The sequence below is a fragment of the Myotis nattereri genome (assembly GCF_964212035.1).
Source record: "Myotis nattereri genome assembly, chromosome: 4".
Taxonomy (NCBI): domain Eukaryota; kingdom Metazoa; phylum Chordata; class Mammalia; order Chiroptera; family Vespertilionidae; genus Myotis; species Myotis nattereri.
This window is the reverse complement of record NC_138079.1, coordinates 99,907,654-99,931,290: the sequence shown is the minus strand read 5'-3', so window position 1 is coordinate 99,931,290 and position 23,637 is coordinate 99,907,654. Positions and strand designations below refer to the sequence as shown.

General features: G+C 43.0%; 1 protein-coding gene across 2 annotated transcripts in view; it reads right to left on the bottom strand.

Moving 5' to 3' along the window:
- Nucleotides 1-23,637, bottom strand: part of CREBBP (CREB binding lysine acetyltransferase) — a gene marked incomplete at its 5' end in the record, with an annotated part of 167,738 nt that overhangs the window by 90,310 nt on the left and 53,791 nt on the right. For both annotated transcript variants that reach the window (XM_081089219.1, XM_081089220.1), the window contains one exon: nt 1,491-1,667. In XM_081089219.1, the coding sequence (XP_080945345.1) occupies nt 1,491-1,667 (177 nt within the window). The remainder of the gene's footprint in view (nt 1-1,490; nt 1,668-23,637) is intronic.

Below are 23,637 nucleotides of genomic sequence, written 5' to 3'. Positions count from 1 at the left end.
AACAGACAAAAGGATGAGGTGCTGTTGCTACTGCTTCCCCTAACCAGACACCAGAGCAGGGCTTCTCACCAGGGGCCACTGTGGGAGGAAGAAAGGGGAGAGGGGGAGAGTGCTATGAGAAATCTAGTGGGTGGAGGCCAGGGATGTTGCTAAACATCCCACAATGCACAGGACATCCCCCACCTCAGAGAATGATCCAGTCCCTATTGTCAACAGTGCAGAGGGAGAGAGAAGCCCTGCTCCAGACCAAAGGGCTGTCCCCTCTAGCCCTGGCACAGGTGAAGGGAACCAGATGCCTCTTTCTAGTCAAGTCTGAATTTGACCCTGATAAATGTACCACTTTCAGAAATTCAGTCCCCTGGATCAGCACAGGAAGGAAGGGAATGTGGAGTAAAAGGATTCCATCACCAAGTTGTGGGTAAAGAAGAGAGGATAGGGAAGTGAGGCTGGAAAAGATTTGAAAAGAGAAAAGGAGGAAAATATTAAGTCAGAGTTTACCAGACTATGAAATACAGGATGGCTGTGGAAAAGCAAATGCTCTTACTCTGAAACCAAAATGTGCTCCAGGTCATTGAGCAAACTCAGGTGATGACTGCTAGAACTGGAGTCCATGCTACCATCCTCCTAATGAGGAATGGAAAAGGAAAGGCAGGTGAGATTAGGGAGAATGTGGGTGCCAGATGCAGACTGCTGCCTCCAGAGCTCTGAAGGGAAAGCTAGGGGAGAAGGAGGCTTTGTTTTAGGTTCTGGATGTGTATGGCTGAAACTAGACAATCCTGGAAGGGCAGGTTCCCAGCAACAAGCCCAGGGAAGAAAAGACTTGGCTGTTTCCAGCCTCAAACATTTAGCAGCTGCGAGTGCACAGTGAGGTCTAACAAAAACACACACCTCCCCTTACTGTTTGGAATGAAAAGAGAGACTATTTTGCAGTGCAAAAGGAGCTATTTTCCCAAAATATCTTGGTTAGTTAGACCGAGAGGTTGCAAGGATAATACCTATTTTATAGGTGAAATCTCAGAGAGAATGAAGACATGCGAACCCCTATAACAACAAGTCAGACACACCATGTCTCACAGACACGATATAGTCCTTGGAAGATGAATGCTCTTTGTTTGACTGTAACAAGAATCAATGGGCTTCTACTGACAGCCTCAACCACTAGCAGATAGAAAGTGTGAGAAGAGCCTCCTTCTTGATTCTCTTGGCTATACTACTGAATCAAGAGGGTAACTGAAGAGAAAGGGACAGCGATTAACAGTCATGAACCCTCTCTCTCCACAAAGGGAACCTGGGAGGAGTGACTGAATAACCTCTACCTAGCCCTCTGATTGCCAGCTCATCACAGAAAATGTTAACTCCCTGAGAGAGAGCTACTCATAAGAAGTATGGGTTATTTTCTTATCACCTACAACACACTTTTAGTTACAGATCTTTACTATCAGCACAATAAAATCTACCCAGCAAAGCCCTGAGAGCCAAGGGCAACTTACCATGTTTGGCACGTTGGTGACTGAAGCATTCTTGATGTCTGCAGGGAAGGGAGGCAAACTAGTGACCACATTCTGCTTGCTGGGTAACTGGGGATTCACTCCAGGGGCTCCCATTGGCTGCCCTCCAGTTTGACTAAAGGGTTGTCCAAATGGACTTGTGTTACCAGTCATTCCCATCTGAAACAAAAAGAGGCAACATCAGATATTGGGAAAATCACACATAAAAGAGTCTCAGGTATGCTCACTTTGACCCAGGGAAGCAAAAACTGTTATTTCCTATAAAAGCTTCATATCAGTTACGAATTAAAGGCTTATTTTCAGGGTTCAAGTCAGAATTATGAACAGAGCAACTTGCTCAAACAGTGACACACTAAGGCAGAAGGCTAATAAAGCTGTTCTCAACAGCTACATCTGCCTCCTCCTACTAAGAGCCAGCAATTTCCCATCCTTACCCTCAGCCATACTCATCACCCAATACCCCCACCCCAACAGTGGCACTAATGCATTAAGAAAATCATTTAGAGAACAAAACCTTCTAGAATCATTAATAAAGGGAAGCTCCTTCAGCTTAATTACTCTCTAAGTAAATAGTTTCTTTCAGGTATCCCCATCAGATTGAAGCTAGTTTCTACTAGTTTAAAACACGCAGTAGAAACACTGACAAAGATATGATATAATGTCTGGGATTTGCTTTAAAATAACCTAGTGAGGCCCTGGCTGGTTTGACCTAGTGGTTAGGGCCTCAGCCTGCAAACCAGAGGTCTCGGGTTCGATTCTTGGTCAAGGGCATGTACCTAGGTTGCAAGGTCAGTAGACCCAGTGGGGGCGTGTGGGAGGCAACCAATCAATGGTCTCTTTCACATAGATGTTTCTCTCCCCCCCTACCCTCTCTCCACGCCACCCTCCCCCCCCCCCCGCCCCATCCAGTCTCTCTGGAAATCAATGGAAAAAATATCCTCGGGTGAGGATTAAAAAATAAAAACAAAAAAATAACCTAGTGAGGCAAGATGTACTGATAGGAAAGAAGCCTAGATAACAAATTGGCCATATGTTGGTAACTCCCAAATAGATAACAGGTACGCATTTGAGGAATTGTTATATTATCCTCTCTAATATTAAATGAAATTTCCCATTATAAGATTAGTGAAAAAATATAAAATATATACTAGATAAAGGCAAAAACAGGAAGAAGGAACTCCCACCTATGCCTCTGTAAGGGCCTGTAACCAACACACGTCAGGAATCTCTTTCAGTCAACAGGATTCCCTCTGGACACCTCAGCCCCAACCTCCACAGGAGTGAATTTGGGAAACCTCAAATTGATATCCTGATGCTCACCCTCCTCTCTGGAGAAACAGAAACCAATCATTAAAAGACTGGCTTTTCTCATTGCCTGCCTGTGCTCTTTCTCAAAGTTGTAGCATTCCACCTGCTGTGTAGTGCTCACTCTTACTTTCCAGGTATCTTGGTGTGTTGGATGTTTGAAAACTGGGAGGAGGGGGCCCCCCCAGGAAAGACCTCCTAGGGTAAGTTGTACTCATTCAAGAGATCTCGCTCCAGCCTGCTCTAGCCCAGTCACACTGGGTTACTTACATTCCCCTTCTATAAACTTAGATCCTCACTTTAAGACCTGTGTCTTGAACAAGACGAATTGCATTATTTCTTGAAGCTCTAAAATTCTAGGTTGCAAACAAAGCAATGCTCCATACAACTAACCCTTTTCTGCTGAAATGTCCATATAAAAACACAAATAAAAACAATCTAGTGTAACAAAAATGTTCTCGTTCTGTGCATTTTCATATGTACAGGTGGTTTCCACATGTAGCTTTTTCAGCTGATATTTCTCACCTTTTTGAAAGTGAACATATTCTAGCAGCCACTTTTGCCCTATTTGCTTTACTTGAGTAAACAGAAACAAATTTAAATTCTACTAAAACTCAAATTCAACTTGAATTAAAAAAAATTCTTCAAAAAGCCTAGTTAGGTTCAACTTTGAGTTCTGATGACTTAATCAAGGTTAAGATGGCAGCTCAGTAAACTTTTAATATAAAGGGCATTTCTGATTTTCAACTAGGGTTTTGTTTTTAAATCCTCACCCAAGGATATTTTTCCACTGACTTCTTAGAGAGAGTGTAAGAGATAGGGAAAGACAGAGAGAAATATGGATGAGAGAGAAACACATCGATCGGTTGCCTCCAGCATGTACCCTCACCAGGGCCTAGGCCACAACCGAGGTACGTGCCCTTGACCAGAAATGGACCCAGGACCCTTTGGTCCGCAAGCGGATGCTCTATACACTGAGCAAAACCAGCTAGGGCTGATTTTCAACTAGGTTTTTGTAGTTATTATCCAAAACTCTGATCTGAAGCAAGAATTTGTATTTTCAGAAAGAATTAGATACATTAAATAAATTCCACGTAACAATTACTTCTCTCAGAATTTTTTTTATCCCATAAAATCCAATTGCTGAAACACTTCTTACAGGCCCAAGAATTTGGGGCTAAAAAAACATAATTATAATTTCTATTTCTTAAATTTTATTTAAAATATCTTTACTAGGACCACATATTCAGAAGACATATGCATCCATTCACCTCTCCTTGAATCCAATCCATTCTTGCAGTTAGCCAGTTCAGATTTCCCCCACTATCTAAAAGTAGAGTTTGTATGAAACCTTTTGTAAACCAAATGGCGTAAAGTGAAGAAGAAATTATCATTAACTTATATATTAAAAAAAAAAAATTAGTGTTCCCAGACCCCAAAAGTAACATACCAAATAATACATACAACCTAAAATAACCCTAACATTGCCCTGGCTGGTGTTGCTCAATGGTTAAAGCGCTGGTCTGTATACTGAAGGGCTGCAGGTTCCATCCCTGGCCCAGGTGGTTGGGTGCATGCAGTAGGCTACCAATTGATGTGTCTCTCTCACATCTCTCTCTCCCTTTCCTCCTCCTTCCCCACCCCCACCCAACACCCCTCTCTCCTCCTCCCTCCCTGCCCTTCCTTATACTCTCTAAAAATCAATGGCAAAATATCCTGAGGCAAGGATTAACAACAACAAATTTTAAACCTAACATATAGTAAAATCAGGAATCTATACTAATAAAAGGGTAATATGCTAATGAGACCGGGTCAACCGGACATCTTCCAGATGTCCAACTTCCTTTCGGACAAAGCCACGGTGGTGGGGGCTGAGGCAGAGGTGGTTAGGAGTGATCAGGCGAGCAAGGGAGGGCAGCTTGGGGGCGATCAGGCCAGCAGGGGAGCGGTTAGGCAGCAATCAAGCCGGCAGGCAGAGGAGGTTAGGGGCAATCAAGCAGGCAGACAGGCGAGCAGTTAGGAGCCAGCAGTCCTGGATTATGAGAGGGATGTCCAACTGCCGGTTTAGACTGCAGGGATCAAGCCTAAACCAGCAGTTGGAGATCCCCTGAGGGGTCCTGGATTGGAGAAGGTGCAGGCCGGGCTGAGGGACCTTCCTTTCCCTCCAACCCCCCATACACAAATTTCGTGCACCGGGCCTCTAGTGATATGATAGACTACACACCACACTTTGCACCACCTACCAATCCAATTCAAGCAACAGGCTTTCTAATTTATCTATTACTGAACATCAACTGAAAGAGACCACTTTGTTACTAGCAGAACCAATAATAATTTAGGCAGCTTTCAAGATCCTTGCTCTCTGCACATGTGTAAATAATATGAATGATAAACACAGGCAAGTTCAATGCACACACAATGTGATTATTTCACCACAATCAAAATGCTTAATTAGCGCTGGTTTGTGTGGCTCAGTTGGGTTGGGCATTGTCCCTTTCTGGTCAGGGCACATGCTTGGGTTTCAGACTCGATTCCCAGTAGGGGGGCACATAGATAGGAGACATGTAAGAGGCAGCTGATCCATGTTTCACTCTCACATTGATATTTCTATCTCTCCCTTCCTCTCTCTCTTAAAAAAAAATCAATAAAAATATATTTTTTTAAATGCTTAATTACACCCAGTTTTACCCTAAACTTAACACCCTTGTGAGCTCTCTTAGGTTTTTTTCTGATACCTTAGGATACATCTTGTTAATGAATGAACAACATCAAGAGAAAGCCCAGGTGCTCACAAACATAGTTCAAAGCTACAGGGGCTTGATGCTGAGATGCTGGGTGTGGCTCCTGGGGAAGGAGCTCAGCTGGGCTACCTTTGGTGCAAGCACCTGGCTTATTGCAGAACAACTGCTGAATGCTATTTTCACTTTTCACCTTTTTTTGTAAAAGCAAAAATCCTTTTCAAATTTCTTTCAGTTTGAAAATAGGTACTAATGTAGGTTTTTGACAAAAGCAAAATGGCATAATGTGAACCAAAAGTGGGGGGATACCTGGCCCTGGAGGGTGGCTCAGTTAGTTGGAGCATCACCCCGTTCACCAAAAGGTGGAGGGTTCGATTCCCAGTTAGGGCATATACCTAGGTTGCAGGTTCGATCCCGTTCCTTCCTTTCTCTTTCCCTCCTCTCTCTCTCTCTCCCCCCCCCCCTCTCTCTCTCTCTCTCTCTCTCTCTCTCTCTCATCAATAGGTATCTTTGGGTAAGGATTTTTTAAAAAGTGGGGGTTGCCTGTATTCTCTAAGCTCCTGCTGTGAGCCAAGCCTAGTTCTGTGCAGAGGCAATTTTCCTCCTTGTCATGGAGCTCACTTCTTATAACCACCAATTGGACAAAGAAAATCCAAGTCACACTGGAAGTTGCTAGCATCAACGAACCAAAGTAGACAGCGGCTGAGGGAGGGGAAGAATAGATAGTTTGTGCTTCTAGTCACCCCCTTCAGTGTAGAGGGAAATAAATAGCAAGAGACCAAAGAGCTTCCAAAGGGGTCCTGTGGGTCTCAAAGTTCACCCAACATGTTGCAAAAAACCTGTTTTTAAAACATTGCAAATATTTTTACAACATTCATATGATCACCTTGCCAGGTTGAAAATGGGGTGGGTGTGGGTCTGTCTGGTCTCTTGAATATAACTTGTCTGGTCAACTTCTGGGGCAAAGCACTTTCTGTCTGCACTGAAGTGTTTCAGGGTGTTTGGAACACTCTGATATATTTCATCAGGAATATTTTTCACTTTTTCTTTTTGGCCATTCAATAGTGAAGAAAACTATTTCAATGTGGTCTTGATCCTCATGGTGCAAGAACCAAGGTAAAATCAAAGTCAAACTTTGCTACCTGCCATCGTTACCTGATGGCAGGTAACGAACGTCCAGCTAATAGGGACTGACTATACATTTAAAAAATTGAAAAATTTCCCCTCCCCAGCCTAGAACAAATACATTCTACAGACGAACCAAAACAAGTCAAGGCTACCTGCAGAAGGTCAGACTCTAACTAAGGTCAGGGCTCAGGTCTCTCAGTCCAGGGTCAATCCCAGCCTGTCTGTAACCGGTTAGAGCTAACAAGGAGGAGGACCAAAGGACAGTCCTCCAACCGACCACTGCTGCCCAGCTCCTAAGTAAGGTCCCCACCCTGGACCCTGGGTCCCAAACCATTTCCTGGCAGAGCCTGGTAGAACCAGAGGGTATTCTCTAGTCCTAGCCTGCAGAGTGGGTAAAAGCCATTAGCTTTTAGAGACTTCTAGATTTCTTAATTCCTGTTCTACATCTATTGTCCTTTTATCAGATTGAACATTCCCAAGTCTAGGCTAACACACATATTTTTAACATCAATACTCATAAGAAAATAGTCAAATCAAGACAAAAATATTTACTCTAATTTTCTGACAGTTATTTGATAACAATTTAGTAAATTTGGCTTTATTTTCAACTGAAGTTAACCAGGATTTGAGTATAGCTGCTTAAGAAACACCATGTAATCTTTTCAATAAAATTCATAAAGCAGAACAGCAGAAATAAGCAACTGTTAAGTTGATGGTAACATTTATATAAAATATGAACGAATTAAAACCTATGGAATATTTACATTGTCTTATTCAGCAGCAACCCATACATGTTAAAAATTTCCTTTTATTCCATTTTATCCAGAGCCCTTTTAAGCATTAATTCAAGTTCAATCTGAGAAAACAGGAAAAGTTAACTGTATTAAGTACCTAAAAAGGCAAGCTCTCCTACAATGAACTCTAAATTAAAAAATGTCTTATAGGTCTACCACGTTTTCCCATGAGAAAGCATTCTTGTAACCAAGTATATCAATAAATCATTTCAAAAAGAGAATAAAGACTTTTTTTTAAGAGAGAGGAAGGGAAAGCATGAGAAACACTGACCAGCTGCCTCCTGCATGCGCCCCAACAGGGAATCAAACCTGCAACCCGAGTATGAGACCTAACTGGGAATCAAACCCATCACTCCTTGGTGTACAGGATGACGCTCCAACCAACTGAGCTACACTAGCCCCTGTGTACAAAGAAAAAAAAAACTAGGTAAAAAGAAGAGGAAAAAAATACTAGTGCCAGATCTGGAGGCCTACCTGCCTTCTCCCCCAAGGATGGGGACTCTAAAGTATGAAACCTGATGAGAAAACCTCTTTATTAGTTGGGAGAAAAAACTAAACAAGGCCTACAATAGCCTTTATTACCGAAGCAAAGATAGTACCTGGAGCAAATTCTAGTGATACTTGGTCCATCAATCAAGAACTGCTGAAGTCTGAGTTGTCTGGCAAGTAGGTGAGTGACAGCTATCCACAGAAAAGGGATAGACCAGCCGTGGGCAAACTACAGCCCGCAGGCCGGATCCGGCCAGTTTGAAATGAATAAAACTAAAAAAAAAAAAAAGACCGTACCCTTTTATGTAATGATGTTTACTTTGAATTTATATTAGTTCACACAAACACTCCATCCATGCTTTTGTTCCGGCCCTCCGGTCCAGTTTAAGAACCCATTGTGGCCCTCGAGTCAAAAAGTTTGCCCACCCCTGGGATAGACAATGCTTCTCTTTCTACTTTGGCAAAGGCATGTACTACAGATATGCTATGGAAAGTATAAAAAATCTACATGACTCAACGGTATTATCTGCCATAATAATACTTATAACAATCCATCCTGGATCTGTCTTAGACACAAAACCAGGATAAAACTTGCCTTCCGAAGGCCATCAGGGGAGGGAACCAAGATGGCGGCATAGGTTAACACCGGAGTTTGCTGCTTTGAACAACTACTTCAAAAGTGAAACTAAAAAACGGAACGGACATCACCCAGAACCACTGGAACGCTGGCTGAGTGGAAGTCCTACAACTAGGAGGAAAGAGAAACGCATACGGACACTCAGAGGAGGCGCAGTGCTGAAGTCAAATTCTGAGGTGCGGAGTGCGCGGAGCAGGCTGGCTGCGGAGGGCGCGGTTGGCGTTTTCAATCGGGAGGGAGTCGCAGACTCTGAGCTCCAGATACAGGCGAGTCTTTAGGGACCCAGACTCAAACGGGAGAAGCAGGACTGTCTGGCTTCGGTCAGAGCGAGTGCAGCTTTCTCTCCGAGGTTTGCAGCGGTTGCTGGGACTCAGAGAGGCAGAGCCCCTGGGGACAGGACTGAGAGCCGCCATAACTGCTCTCTCCGGCCCACCCTGTTGATCCTGTGAGACCCGCCCCGCCCAAGTCCTGCACAGAGGCATTTGCCAGATAGCCTCAGGCAAAGGCTAGATTAGCACCTCCCTAGAGGACAGAAGTTCTCTCACTGCTGACATAGCTGATTCTCATAGCCACTTGGCCTGGAGGTCAAACCCTCCCTGGTATTAGCTACAACAATCAAGGCTTAACTATAAGACTGCGCACAAAGACCACTAGGGGGTGCACCAAGGAAGCATAACAAAATGCGGAGACAAAGAAACAGGACAAAATTGTCAATGGAAGATATAGAGTTCAGAACCACACTTTTAAGGTCTCTCAAGAACTGTTTAGAAGCCGCCGATAAACTTAATGAGATCTACAAGAAAACTAATGAGACCCTCGATGTTATATTGGGGAACCAACTAGAAATTAAGCATACACGGACTGAAATAACGAATATTATACAGACTCCCGACAGCAAACCAGAGGAGCGCAAGAATCAAGTCAATGATTTGAAATGCGAGGAAGCAAAAAACACCCAACCGGAAAAGCAAAATGAAAAAAGAATCCAAAAATGCAAGGATAGTGTAAGGAGCCTCTGGGACAGCTTCAAGCGTACCAACATCAGAATTATAGGGGTGCCAGAAGATGAGAGAGACCAAGATATTGAAAACCTATTTGAAGAAATAATGACAGAAAACTTCCCCCACCTGGTGAAAGAAATGGACTTACAGGTCCAAGAAGCGCGGAGAACCCCAAACAAAAGGAATCCAAAGAGGACCACACCAAGACACATCATCATTAAAATGCCAAGAGCAAAAGATAAAGAGAGAATCTTAAAAACAGCAAGAGAAAGAAACTCAGTTACCTACAAGGGAATACCCATACGACTGTCAGCTGATTTCTCAACAGAAACTTTGCAGGCCAGAAGGGAGTGGCAAGAAATATTCAAAGTGATGAATACCAAGAACCTACAACCAAGATTACTTTATCCAGCAAAGCTATCATTCAGAATTGAAGGTCAGATAAAGAGCTTCACAGATAAGGAAAAGCTAAAGGAGTTCATCACCACCAAACCAGGATTATATGAAATGCTGAAAGGTATCCTTTAAGAAGAGGAAGAGGAAGAAAAAGGTAAAGATACAAATTATGAACAACAAATATGCATCTATCAACAAGTGAATCTAAGAATCAAGTGAATAAATAATCTGATGAACAGAATGAACTGGTGATTATAATAGAATCAGGGACATAGAAAGGGAATGGACTGACTATTCTTGGGGGGGAAAGGGGTGTGGGAGATGCGGGAAGAGACTGGACAAAAATCGTGCACCTATGGATGAGGACAGTGGGTGGGAAGTGAGGGCGGAGGGTGGGGCGGGAACTGGGAGGAGGGGAGTTATGGGGGGGAGGGGAAAGAGGAACAAATGTAATAATCTGAACAATAAAGATTTAATTAAAAAAAAAAAACTTGCCTTCCTGGAATATACATCTCTGTGTCCTTGGGCCCCAGCACATAATGAGTGCTTAATTACTATTTGGAAAAGAAACCAAACAAAAAGAGACCATGTATCAGGCAGTACCTGGGAACAAAAACCCCTACACTGGCCCCAAGAACAGAGAAAAATCAAAGAACTGTGGGCCAGGTCTAAGGCAGGCACAAATGAGAGTCACTATTAGTTGGAGGGGAAATAGAAAAGTCAGGAATAACAGTCTCCTTTCTATCTTCTCAGCATCTGCCATAAGGATTTTAGCTACTAGTTGGAATGAACAGTCATGGAGTGGACAAGCATGCAAGTGAACAACCCATGCTAAAAGGTTGAACATAATATGCCCTTGGAGTTGGTTTTATAGGATGATGATAGCTTTGTGTCCCATTGACAGCATATATGGGAGGTCCTCTGTGCTATCTACATCCATTGGGCCAGCAAATCCTTGGCTTTGGTACAAGGTCCTAGCCAAACCCCACCCCAGAGCTTCCCAACTGGTGTACTAAAATACTGATTCATCAGCCTCAGTGATCACCTCTGACTGCAAACAGTCTCCTCTGCTGACCTCAGTGTGTGGGACAAATATTTTCATTTTCTACTTGTATCATGATATGAAAGCTATAAAAATAGGAAAACAAGCTCTGAGCTTCCAAAAAATAGAAAGATTATCTCCACTAACCCAGAGACTACTTCTACTACTCACCTAACTCACTTCATCAATTAAGGTAGTAAGCTTAGAAAAATATAACTGTCAACTTGCAAACATGAATGGAAAGTTGCTCGAATCATTTACAATGTACCTGTGCTACTATAACACAGATATTGAAGAGTTTAGACCAAACTGAAAGGGTATAGAACAGGGGTGGGCAACCCCTGGCACGCATGCCAAACATGGCACGCCAGTAACTTTTGCTGGCACGCAAAACCCTCTCTTATAATCTTCCATTTACAAATTTTTTTCTTAATATCGACTTTTTAATTTTTCAAATAAATTCAGTGTAGGTGCATCTTAGATAAATAAATAATTTTACATAACAAGTTATCTTAAAGACCACAGACATGGATTGACGGGAGAGGGGAAGAGCAATTTCTATGCCTCTGCTTTAACTCTCCCTGCCTTCCTAGATCCGACCAGTGTTTTGGTTTCATCCACATACGCTTGTGAATCTTTGTTCTTAGTGATGAATTTTGTTAAGACTCGTAATAGGAGTAGGCTGATGGATGAAAGTAGTACCTTGTGCATATCTCTGAAGGTCACGAAATATAAACCTGATGTAAAATCTGTCATCAGTGATGCAGCAGCAAAAGTCCCACTGATAATATCAAACGGAGTCATAAAGTTTTCTGTCGGACTATCAGTGTACATGTATACATTAAAAAATAAATGTAGCCCTGACCGGTTTGGCTCAGTGGATAGAGTGTCAGCCTGCGGACTGAAGGGTCCCGGGTTCAATTCCAGTCGAGGGTATGTGCCTTGGTTGTGGGCGCATCCCCAGTAGGGGGTGTGCAGGAGGCAGCTGGTCAATGTTTCTCTCTCATAGATGTGTCTAACTCTCTGTCCCTCTCCCTTCCTCTCTGTAAAAAAATCAATGAAATATATTTAAAAATAAATAAATAAATAAATGTACTTTTCATCATCATATGTGTTTTTGTGGCTCGAATGAATTTTATTATTTCTTCAAGGTTCTTCACATACGTACACCTTAAGAGATATCAAGTAGGCGTAACATGTTCTCAAAAAATTAGGGTTGGCATGCAGAAAAATTTTGAGTCAGAGATTTTGCTGGTTTTGGCACGCACTCACAAAAAGGTTGCTCACCCCTGGTATAGACCATATCATCAAAATGGAAATTTCTCCTGACTAGGAAAGTCAGAAGTAACAGTCTCCTTTCTATCTTCTCAACGTCTGTCAGAGTTGGTTTCTACAATAGAAGCAATCGAAGTATCCATTTTCTTGCTCCTTTGTAGCAAAAGGGGACAGAGAAATGCTTTCTTCCCAGTTAGGGCCACCATTATCCTTTCTCATTATCAGCAACCCAAACACCCCTAAGATGAGGTGTGGGCCAGGCACTGTCTGGGAAGTCCACGCTATATGTGTATGTGTGTGTGCAGGAGGGCACATTAGGTGGTTACACCTATACAAATTTTGTGTGATGTGCACTTTTGAGAGATAAGGTCCATTATTACATTTTTAAAGGGGGTCCTAAGATCTCCTAAAGATTAAGAACACCTGCCCCTGGAGAAAGACATCCCCCTGCCCACCTCTCACTAGCTCTCCCCAGACTTCACACATCCCTGCCACAAACAGGCCTTTTCCAGTGGACAGTCTCCCATCCAAAGACATCAACCACTCAATTAAACAACTACCCTCATAAATGAACTCTTCCCAATATTATCTCCAAATGTCTCTTGAAATGAACACTCACCAAAAGGATCGGATCATAACCATTTATAAACTAAAAGCCTGATGCGGACATACTGTGTGACCAGAGGAGAATATCTGGAACAGAATGAAAAAGAGAGGATGTATAGGACCGGAGGAGGCCAGTCAGAAACACGCTTCCACTTAACGGTTTTACTTAAGAGTTGGCCGAGCCTTCAGAAATGTTTTAAAAGGCAACAAATGTTGAGTTTGATGTGGTTTCAATGAGACCACTACACACATTGGGTTGTTGTTTTTTTTTTAAAGCTGAATTCTTCAGTTTTCCTCATACCTTGGTAGACACTTAAAACCACACCACACAGCAAGGTGATCAAAGGAAGTACTGTATGGGAGGCGGGATGCTGGTCAAAAAACATATAGAAAGCAAACAAAATATGACCTTCAGCAATAAGCTTAGTAGAGACAATTGGAGAGGACAGAATTTTCAGCTGGAAGGGCCTCAAAGAGTATCTGGTTAAAACATATTACTTCTCAGGCCCTGGCCGGGTAGCTCAGTTGGTTATTAGAGTGTTGTCCTAATACAACAAGGCTGCAGGTTCCTGATACACCAGGGTTGTGGGTTTGATTTCTGGTCAGAGCACATACAAGAATCAACCAACGAATGCATGGATGGGTGGAACAGGTCTGTCTGTCAGTCTCCCCTGACCTCTCTTTTTAAAATCAACCAATCAATAAATAAAAAGTATGAAAACAACAACAACAAATCCATATCACTTTATGGATGAGGAAAGGGTGGTCCAGAAAGCTTAGGAACATAACAAAATCAGTTGGAAAAACTCGCTATGAAGCTCTCCCTTCCCCAGTCCAGAGTCCTTGATCCCTGCCACGAGGCTTGAAGCAGAACTGTGATTCCTTCAGACACATCCATACTTGCACACCCATGGCACTTGATACCACTGGACAGAGACAGGCTCAGTCCACAAAGATCAGGTATTAATGCCTGCTTTTGGGAAAAAACAAAACAAAACAAAAGTTTTACTGGAACACGGACACAATAAGCTTTCATCCAGAGAGACAATTAAGTGCTATATTTAAATGTGTATACTCTAGCAATCTTCACCTGGTCCCAGGGTAGCTCTGCCACTTGCTAAATGTGTGACTTTGGGGCAATTTACTTTAAGCTCTCAATGCCTTCATTTTATCACCTGTAAAATGGAGATAACAGCACTTCTTCTGAGGGTTGTATGAGGATTAAACTTCACCAAGTAAAGCACCAAGAAGAGTTAACTGACATACAGTAAGTGCTATAGGAGTTAGCTAGTATGTTGGCTTTGGGAAGAATCACTTTATACTAAATATATTTCTTTCAAAAGCATGACTAGGGTAGCCCTGGCCAGTGTGACTCACTTTTAGAGCATCGGCCTTTGGACCACCAAAGGGTCGCAAGTCTGATTCCTGGTCAAGGGCACATATCTGGGTTGTAGGTTCAATCCCTGGTCCAGGTCAGGTTGGGTGCAGGAGGCAAACTAATTGATGTGTCACTCTCACATCAATGTTTCTCTCTTTCCCTCTCCCTTCCCCTCTCCCCCCATCCCCATCTCCCCCACCCTAATCTCTCCCTTCCACTCTAAAAATCAATGGAAAAATTTTCCTCTGGTAAGGATTAGCAGCAACAAAAAATGCATAGGGTATTAATAAAATAAATGAACATTTCCAGAGGCCATGTGATGGTGGGGAGTGGTTCAAACAGGTAGGATCAGAGGGAGAGGCCATCTGGAATTACTGGCATTTGACATATTCAGAGGAACATGAAATGAATTTATAACGAAACAATCTTGTGCACTTACTAGCTGTAAAAATACTTTTAACAGATAATTATTTTCTATATCATAAACATTTTCAACTATTTCACTCTACATTGTTTTCCAGCTTTAAAAACACAATGTTCATTTTAAACAAAATATACTATCAACAATAACAATATATAATAAAAATACGCTAGCCTAATCTTCCTGGGTTGAAATTTAAATAAAAACATAGAGGAATCAAACAACAAAGAACAGTCCCACAAAAAGAAATTGATATAACTCCCACTTGTAAGTAGGCCATGACATAGCAACAAATGTTCCATTTGAGATGTGGCTTCGAACTAACTCAACAAGCTTATTAACTTGAAGTCTTTAGCATCTTTCTTCACACATTGGTATACATGTAAAACCACAAATTCATATAAGAGGTGTAAAAACAACACAATTTAGTACACCAAGGGCAAAATTTGCCAAATAAAGAGCCAGAAGTATTAATTCTTTTCAATGACATAAAGAACCAGAACTAACCCAGAGTATGGCCATATCATTCATAAAGCCAAAAGCATTTTCTCTTGGCAACCTACCACTGTTGGGAAAAAGCCAAGAAAAGCAGTTTTCATGGAAAGACACATGGCTGTATTCAGTTGTCTGCTATCACCCGCTTGCTCTTGGAATCTTTCCAGTACCTCAACTTGGCAAATAAAGAGTAAGTAGAAATACACAACAGACTGCAATGCCAAAGACATTGCCTGGCCACCAGAGTCACCTGGAATAAGAGAACTGGGCTGAAGATCCCAGGCACATGAGTACACCATCTCTCACTGAACTCAACTCTTACAATGATGCCAATTCTGAAAGAGTTCAGGAAAAATACACAGCCCCAAAGTCTGAACATTTACCTTAGCCTGATAAATCACAACTGGGAGATAGGTAAAAATACTCAGCAACTCTCATGGAATTTCACTTAAATGATATATGACCAGAATATGACTTAGAAAATAGGATGGGAACTCCTAAACGGAAGGTGACAGGACAGGGGATCACTGTTGGGCTTCATTTGTATTCACCCAATTGCTCTAGAAACTTCCAGCAACAAAACTGGTTCCCTAACACTGTTGGCAAACTTCAGCAGTCACAACAGTTAGACACATCAACTCCCCAGAATACAGTCTGCATTAATCCACAAGCAAAAGCAAAAAGTCGGTAGAGAAAATGTTTATAATCCTGGTTCTGTTGCTAATCAGATGTGTGGCTGGGACAAATCTCTTGCCTTTTCTAAGTTGTACTTCTCCTCAGCTGTAAAACATGAAGTACTTAGATGACCACTAGGTCAGTGGTGGGCAAACCGCGGCTCGCGAGCCACATACGGCTCTTTGGCCCCTTGAGTGTGGCTCTCCCACAAAATACCACGTGCCAGCGCGCACGTACAGTGCAATTGAAACTTCGTGGCCCATGCGCAGAAGTCGGTTTCCGGCCTGGGCGAGTCTATTTTGAAGAAGTGGGGGGTGTCGGTCGGTCGGGCGACAGGAGACTCGGCACAGGGGGGACTCGGGATACGCTGTGCAGGGGAGGCACTCGCGATTCATGCATGAGTTGAGTGAGCCAGTCAGTCAGCAGTCTCATTGTGCAGTGGTTAGTGCTAGTTGGGTCCACAAATTGCGCGCAGGTGACAAAAGTAAAGTTTATTAAGTTAATTTTAGGGAATGGAGTGAAAGAAGATGTAGTGTCGAGGATTGAGAAAGGTTATGTTGAGATGGTTTGGACATATAGAGAGGATGAACGAAAGGAGATAGACGAAACAAGTATACAAGACGAGTGTGGATGGGAGAGTTGGAAGGGGTCGACCTCAGCGAACATACCTCAATCAGATTGAGGACGTTTTTAGCAAAGGCCAGTTTGGGAGTACCCTAATTAACACATTGCATACCGCATAGAAATCTCTAAGACATACTCCAGGGACTGCACGTTTCTGGGCAAACTGCACGTTATTTAAATCATCATAACTACAGATCATAATGCACTTTATGTGTGGTTTTTCAATAATTATAACATTTTTATTTACAAAAACAATTAAACAATTAAAGTTCCTAGTACACGCCCTGACCGGTTTGGCTCAGTGGATAGAGCGTCGGCCTGTGGACTGAAAGGGCATGTACCTTGGTTGCGGGCACATCCCCAGTAGGAGATGTGCAGGAGGCGGCTGATCGATGTTTCTCTCTCATCGATGTTTCTAACTCTCTATCCCTCTCTATTCCTCTCTGTGAAAACTCAATAAAATATATTTAAAATAAATAAATAAATAAAATAAAGTTCCTAGTACTTTTTTAACGTATGGTACTGCGTTAAACATTTTCCTCTATGAAGAGGGACCAAATAAAATTTACATAAGTATCTAGATTCGCTCCTTTTTCCATGGGTGTGAAAAACGAGAACACTCGTGAGCGGTCCTTAACAGATGGCACACGAAACACGAGAAAACTCCTGAGCGGTACGAAATGTGTTAAGTTAATAACAACATACCTACCTATATAGTTTTAAGTTTAAAAAATTTGGCTCTCAAAAGAAATTTCAATCATTGTACTGTTGATATTTGGCTCTGTTGACTAATGAGTTTGCCGACCACTGTCGTAGGTGATCTTTAAATTTCCTTCTAATCCTAAGATCCGATAAACAATCAGTGCTTGAATCCCATGAGATCTATACTCCTGGAAGGTCCAGCTATTTGCAGTGAGTAACAACTGAGGACTCAGAATATGCTCAAGCCAAGAGACCCAGCCTCTGGAACTGGAGGACCTCACCGTGGCAATGCTCCCTTTGGGGAGCTGTGGGGTGGCTAGGGGCCTGTCAAGAAGACTGAGGATTTTGGAGGGTACTCCAAAATGTACAGGACGCAGGCTTTCTACAGCTTTGCATCCACCACACCATTTCCCAGAGTATTTACATATATTACCACGAAGCCAAGGCAAAATAATTCAAAGTGATGGTGATAAAACTTAAATTGATTACTTCACCTAATTCTTCCAAGTCTTAATATCGTTTTAGGTAGAAAAGCAGCCTGTTTAGGATTGAGTGCTCCTTTTTTTTTAATACGTTTTTTAAAATAAATATATTTTTATTGATTTCAGAGAGGAAGAGGGGGAGAGATAGAAATATCAATGTTGAAAGAGTCATTGATCAGCTGCCTCCTGCACAGCTCCCACTGGGGATTGAGCCCACAACCCGGGCATGTGCCCTTGACCAGAATCGAACCTGGGACCCTTTAGTCCACAGGCCAATGCTCTAAGCCAAACCAGCTAGGGCAATTGAGTACTCCTTTCAAGCGATGCAAAGCCAAGGCAAGCCACAGTGGCCATGGAGAAAGAAAAGGAAAGAGGAAAAGATGATAAAAGAATAGGATGAAACGGAAAGAGAAATATATAAAGATGAATTTTAATTTACACTGCAGATCAGCTATAGCACAATGGAACAGAGATCTGAACTTTAAAAAGAAGTCACTCAATGAACTTAAGCCTTTACTCCAAACCCTCTGCAGGGAGAGCTTGCCTGTTCCTTCTTCATGGATTTACTATGCACTAGAAAAGTGATGAAACAGAGGAGGCAATGGAGGAACAAGGTAATAACGTCCATACAGGTAATGCAGGAATTCAGGGGACGGAGAGGTAAAGATGGGACTGAACATACAGAAAAGGCTTGACGAGAGTCCACAATTATTTCTAGTGAAATTGAAAGGAGAAAGAAAGCTGACATTTCAGAGAATTGCGTGTCTCCTTTACAAAGGAGCAGGAAAACTGAACCAGTTCTTAAAACAGGCTGTCAGCTCTACTGCTAGGGCAGGAGGACTGGTACATGGTAGGTGTGAGGATACAAACTCAGGGTTTCCTACGGTCTCCTCCTAGCCAACCTCTTGGGCCTCAAGAATACTGAAGGGAATCAAGTAAGGTCCCGCACACCTTATTAATGCCATAAATCACAAACTGTAAAATGTACCCAAAGACATATCAGTGTTTTGAACACATGAACTCTATTTCTAACCAAAAACTGAGTTGTATAAAGTCCTACCAAATATACTTGGTGCAGTATTGTTATCCCTACTGGTGAGAAGATGGAACATAGATAAGACTTTGTGAACACTCAAAGCTACCTCAACATTCTATATATTCTGCAGCTCATTCCTAAAGATCAAGCTGTAAGCACCTGGAAAAGGAAAGTATGACATTGATATAAGGCAGTGGTGGTAATATTGAAACAGTTCTTTTACTATGAAAGTCATTCATTACTAAGAAGGGAAAATGTTCCTTGTACATTTTTTAAAAAGGTATTTTCTCTTTCTCACAGAAAGGAAGAGCAACCACTGAAATATTTAATAGAGTTATCACTCTCTGGTGATTTTAATTTTTTAAGTATTTTCTACATTATTTAAATTCTCTACACAATGCATTATTTTATCATAAGGAGGAAAAGTAAAGTCATTCTCTATTCAAACATTCTGACTGGCTTTAATGACAAGATGACCCACTGGCTGCACAGCTGTATTTAAAATACTAATTTAAGCTGTCAGTGAATAAAACTAGGTAGATCAAACTGATGATGAGTGTTAGAGATTGCTCCTGGGTGGTAATTTAAATCAAATTCACCCTGGTTATAACATGGCTATAAGTTGTCACATTTTTGCTCTAATGCATTATATATGTGATCAGGAAAAAAAAAATGAATGAGGCTCAGCCACTCAGACATCTACCACCACTATTTGCGAAGTAGGCTGAAAGGAGGGAAACATGAAGTAAACATAGTCAACCACCAATCGGGTTACAAAAAGGTGTTCGTTTCTCCAACAGCTTATGTTTATTGACTTGGAAATTGCATGCCTGACTCTTGATACAATAAAGACTCCCTGTACTCTGGCTCACAGTTCAGGCAGCAAGGGATACCATTTCACCTGAATCTACCTGGTACCTAAGCTTTTGAGAGCAAGAGGCAAGAAGCAAGAGATCCGATCATGGGAGTTACTATAATGTGTTTAGCTTCCAGATAACGAGGTGCATTTATAACTGGAAAGTACCTATGCAAGGACAGACCTTTCCCAGCAAGGAGATGCTCCAGCAGCTCTCACATTTGCCCAACTCTCACTAAAGCCTACCTGCAAGCTAGCTTTCTCTCAGTTCTGAGCAATGATGTTCTCATCTAAGGGATAGTGGAAGCGGAAAAGGCTGTGAAAATATGTATACTATCAACCATGAGGATAATCCTATATAATAATCCTATATAATAAAGAGGTAATATGCAAATTAACCTTCACGCCCTCATAAAGATGGCTGCCTATGACTAGGCTGGCAGGGGGGTTAGTGAGGAGCGACCAAACGACTGAACAGCAGGCTGCATGGGGTGACCAGGCCAGCAAGGGGAGGTTGTGATGGGCAACCAGGCCGGCAGGGGGTCAGTTAGGGTTGACCAGGCTGGCAGAGGGGGGCAGTTAGGGGTGACCAGGCTGGCAGGGGGGCAGTGAGGGGTGACTAGGCTGGTGGGGGTGGGGCAGTTGGGGGCAACCAGGCAGGCAGGCAGGCAGGTGAGAGATCAGGAGCCAGCAGTCCCAGATTGTGAGAGGGATGTCCGACTGCCAGTTTAGGCCCGATCGCACAGGGATTGGGCCTAAACCGGCAGTCGGATATCCCCCAAGAGGTCCCAGACTGAAGAAGTGCAGGCTGGGCTGAGGGACACCCCCCCCCCTCCAGTGCACAAATTTCGTCTTTTTATTTATTTATTTATTTATTTATTTATTTATTTATTATTGTTTTATTGCTTAAAGTATTACAAAGGGTATTACATATGTGTCCCTTTTTGCCCCCCGCCATTGACAATCCCCTGGCAAAAAAATTATTCTTGCAGGATTTTTTTTTTTTTTAGTTTTTTTGTTGTTGTTGTTAATCCTCACCTGAGGATATTTTTTCCATTGCTCTTCGGAGAGGAGGGGAAAGAGGGAAGGGAGAGAATGAAACATCGATGTGCAACCAGGTGCCTCTAGTACACTCACCAACTGGGAGCAGGGAGCAAACCTGCAACCCAGGTGTGTGCCCTTGACTAGGAATCAAACTCGAGATCCTTTGGTGCGCAGGCCAACACTCTAACCATGGAGCTATACTGGCCTATTCTTGCAGTTTTAAAGTCTATCTCTACTCAAATATCCACAACAATAGAACTTGATGGCCAGACATCTGGCTGGGAGTTAACTGATAACTCTAAGTTATTAATTAAAATGAACATTGAGAATGGAGAGAGCAAAATAAGCTGATTAATACTGCTGATCACTCATAAAAAGTAAGCACTGTCTCAGAAGAGCATCACTCACAACATCAACAGACAAGAAAGCAAGCTTCTATGATCTCTCCAATCAGGTCCTGACAGATTTGATCTGAGAGTCACAGCCTCGTCTTCTGGCCCCTCCCACCACTGCACACCTTTCTTTAATAAACCTACATGCAGCAACAGCAGCACACATACAAGCAGCCACATCCTGACAACTATGAGAGTACAACCTGCCAAGCAGCCCAGCACCTCCTATTTGACAGTGAATCTCCAAGCAAAACCTGCAAGGTTTTCAAGGAAGAAAATATGCTCTACTCTCCCCTTGGTCTATCCCTTATCTTTATGCCCCAGTGCCCCCACCCCGCCCCCACTCCCTATCAGTATGGCTGCTCACCACTGAGATCATACACCCCTGAAAGCCTGTGCACAGGGCTGCTTGGACTTCCTGTATCTCAGTGAAATGGAATAGCACATAGGAAAACACTTTGAAAACCACAAAGCTCTGTGCAATCTTGAAGTGGCTTTGAGATCTCGATCCAAAAATAGAGCATAGAAAACTTCTACCATCAGACAGGAGTCTCTAAAGTAAAAGATTTTGCCATAGCTGGTTTGGCTCAGTGGAGCAAGTGCCAGCCTGCGGACTGAAGGGTACAGGGTTCTATTCTGGTCAAGGGCACATGCCCAGGTTGCGGGCACAATCCCCACTGGGGGGTGTGCAGGAGGCAGCCGATCAATGGTTCTCTCTCATCATTGATGTTTCTCTCTCTCTCTCTCTCTCTCTCTCTCTCTCTCTCTCTCTCTCTCTCTCTCCCATCTCTAAAAATATATTAAAAATAAATAAAGTGGAGAGAGAAACTAAGATGGCGGCATAGGTAAACACCGGGAAATTGCTGCCTCCGACAACTTCAAACATACAACGAAAAGACAAACGGACATCATCCAGAACTACAGGAAGGCTGGCTGAGTGTAAATTCTTCAACTAGAACAAAAGAGAAAAGCACACTGAGACTCAGAGGAGCTGCGGAAGTAAAGTACAAAGGTACGGAGGCTCGAGCGCGCGAGCGGAAAGGGGCTGATACCTGAGGACGCGGCTGTCTTTTTGAATCAGGAGGGAGTCACAAGCTCACGACTGCTCAGAACTCTGGTTCTGGGCGAGTCTCTGGGGACCCAGACTCATATGGGGAGAAACTGGACTGTCTGGCATTGGTTGGAACTCCAGGGCGGCTTTCTCTCAGAGGTACTTGCAGCAAATACCGGGACACTGAGACACGGAGCCTCTTAGGGTAGGACTGAGGAGCAGCCTTAGCTGCTTGCTTTACCCTTTGATTCCCTGAGACCCCGCCCCACCCAGGCTGCAGCAGAGGCTTATGGATATGAATGCCCTGGCCCTTTGCAACCTGAAAATTACCTAACAAATTGCAGCTGGGCCAGACAGGCCCAGAACTTCCAAGAGAAGGCCCAAGGCCCCACAGCAGCTTGCACTGCTTCACAGCTGGGCCTCATCAGGGCACCTCCAAACTCCAAAAAAGAAAGGGGAATCTGCAGTTCTCTTCGCAGCTCCTGCTGGGTAGCCTCAGGCAGAGGCTAAATTAGCACCTCCTTAGATCCAAGAGCCAGTGTACCCAGTGGTCAGAGTGGGACCATCCAGATTACAACTCCTCAGATCCATAAGGGACACACTCAGGGGGCAGACTCAGTGAGCACCAAAGCCCTGCTGAAGCAAGACTTGCCCCAGAAGGGTGTCTTCAGCACAGAAGTTCTCCCACTGCAGACACAGCTGATTCTCACAGCCAATTGGCCTGGAGGTCAATTCCTCCCAGTGATCCTACAACAATCAAGGCATAACTACAACAAGACTGTGCACAAAGCCCACAAGGGGGTACACCAAGAGTGTCCACTTCAGGTAACTGAGGAAGCTGAGCCACTGGGCCCTACAGGACACCTAGCACACAAAACCACTCTACCAACACAGGGAAGCATAAAAAATGCGGAGACAAAGAAACAGGTCACAAATGACAGAAATGGAGGAAAGCAAACTACTGGATATAGAGTTCAAAACCACGTTTATAAGGTTTCTCAAGAATTATGGAAACCGCCGATAAATTTAGTGAGACCCTGGCGGATATGAAAAAAGACCAACTAGAAATTAAGTAGACACTGACTGAAATAAAGAGTAATATACAGAGATCCAACACCAGACAAGAGGATCCCAAGAATCAAGTCAAAGAATTGAAATACGAAGAAACAAAAAATACCCAACCGAAAAAGAAAAAAGACTCCAAAAATATGAAGACAGTGTAAGGAGCCTCTGGGACAACGTCAAGCGTACCAACATCCGAATTATAGGGGTGCCAGAAGAACAGAGAGAGCAAGATATTGAAAACCTATTTGAAGAAATCATGACAGAAAACTTCCCCTACCTGGTGAAAGAAATAGACTTACAAGTCCAGGAAGCGCAGAGAACCCCAAACAAAAGGAATCCAAAGAGGACCACACCAAGACACATCATCATTAAAATGCCAAGAGCAAAGGCAAAGAGAGAATCTTAAAAGCAGCAAGAGAGAGAAACTCAGTTACCTACAAGGGAATACCCATACGACTATCAGCTGATTTCTCAACAGCAACTTTGCAGGCCAGAAG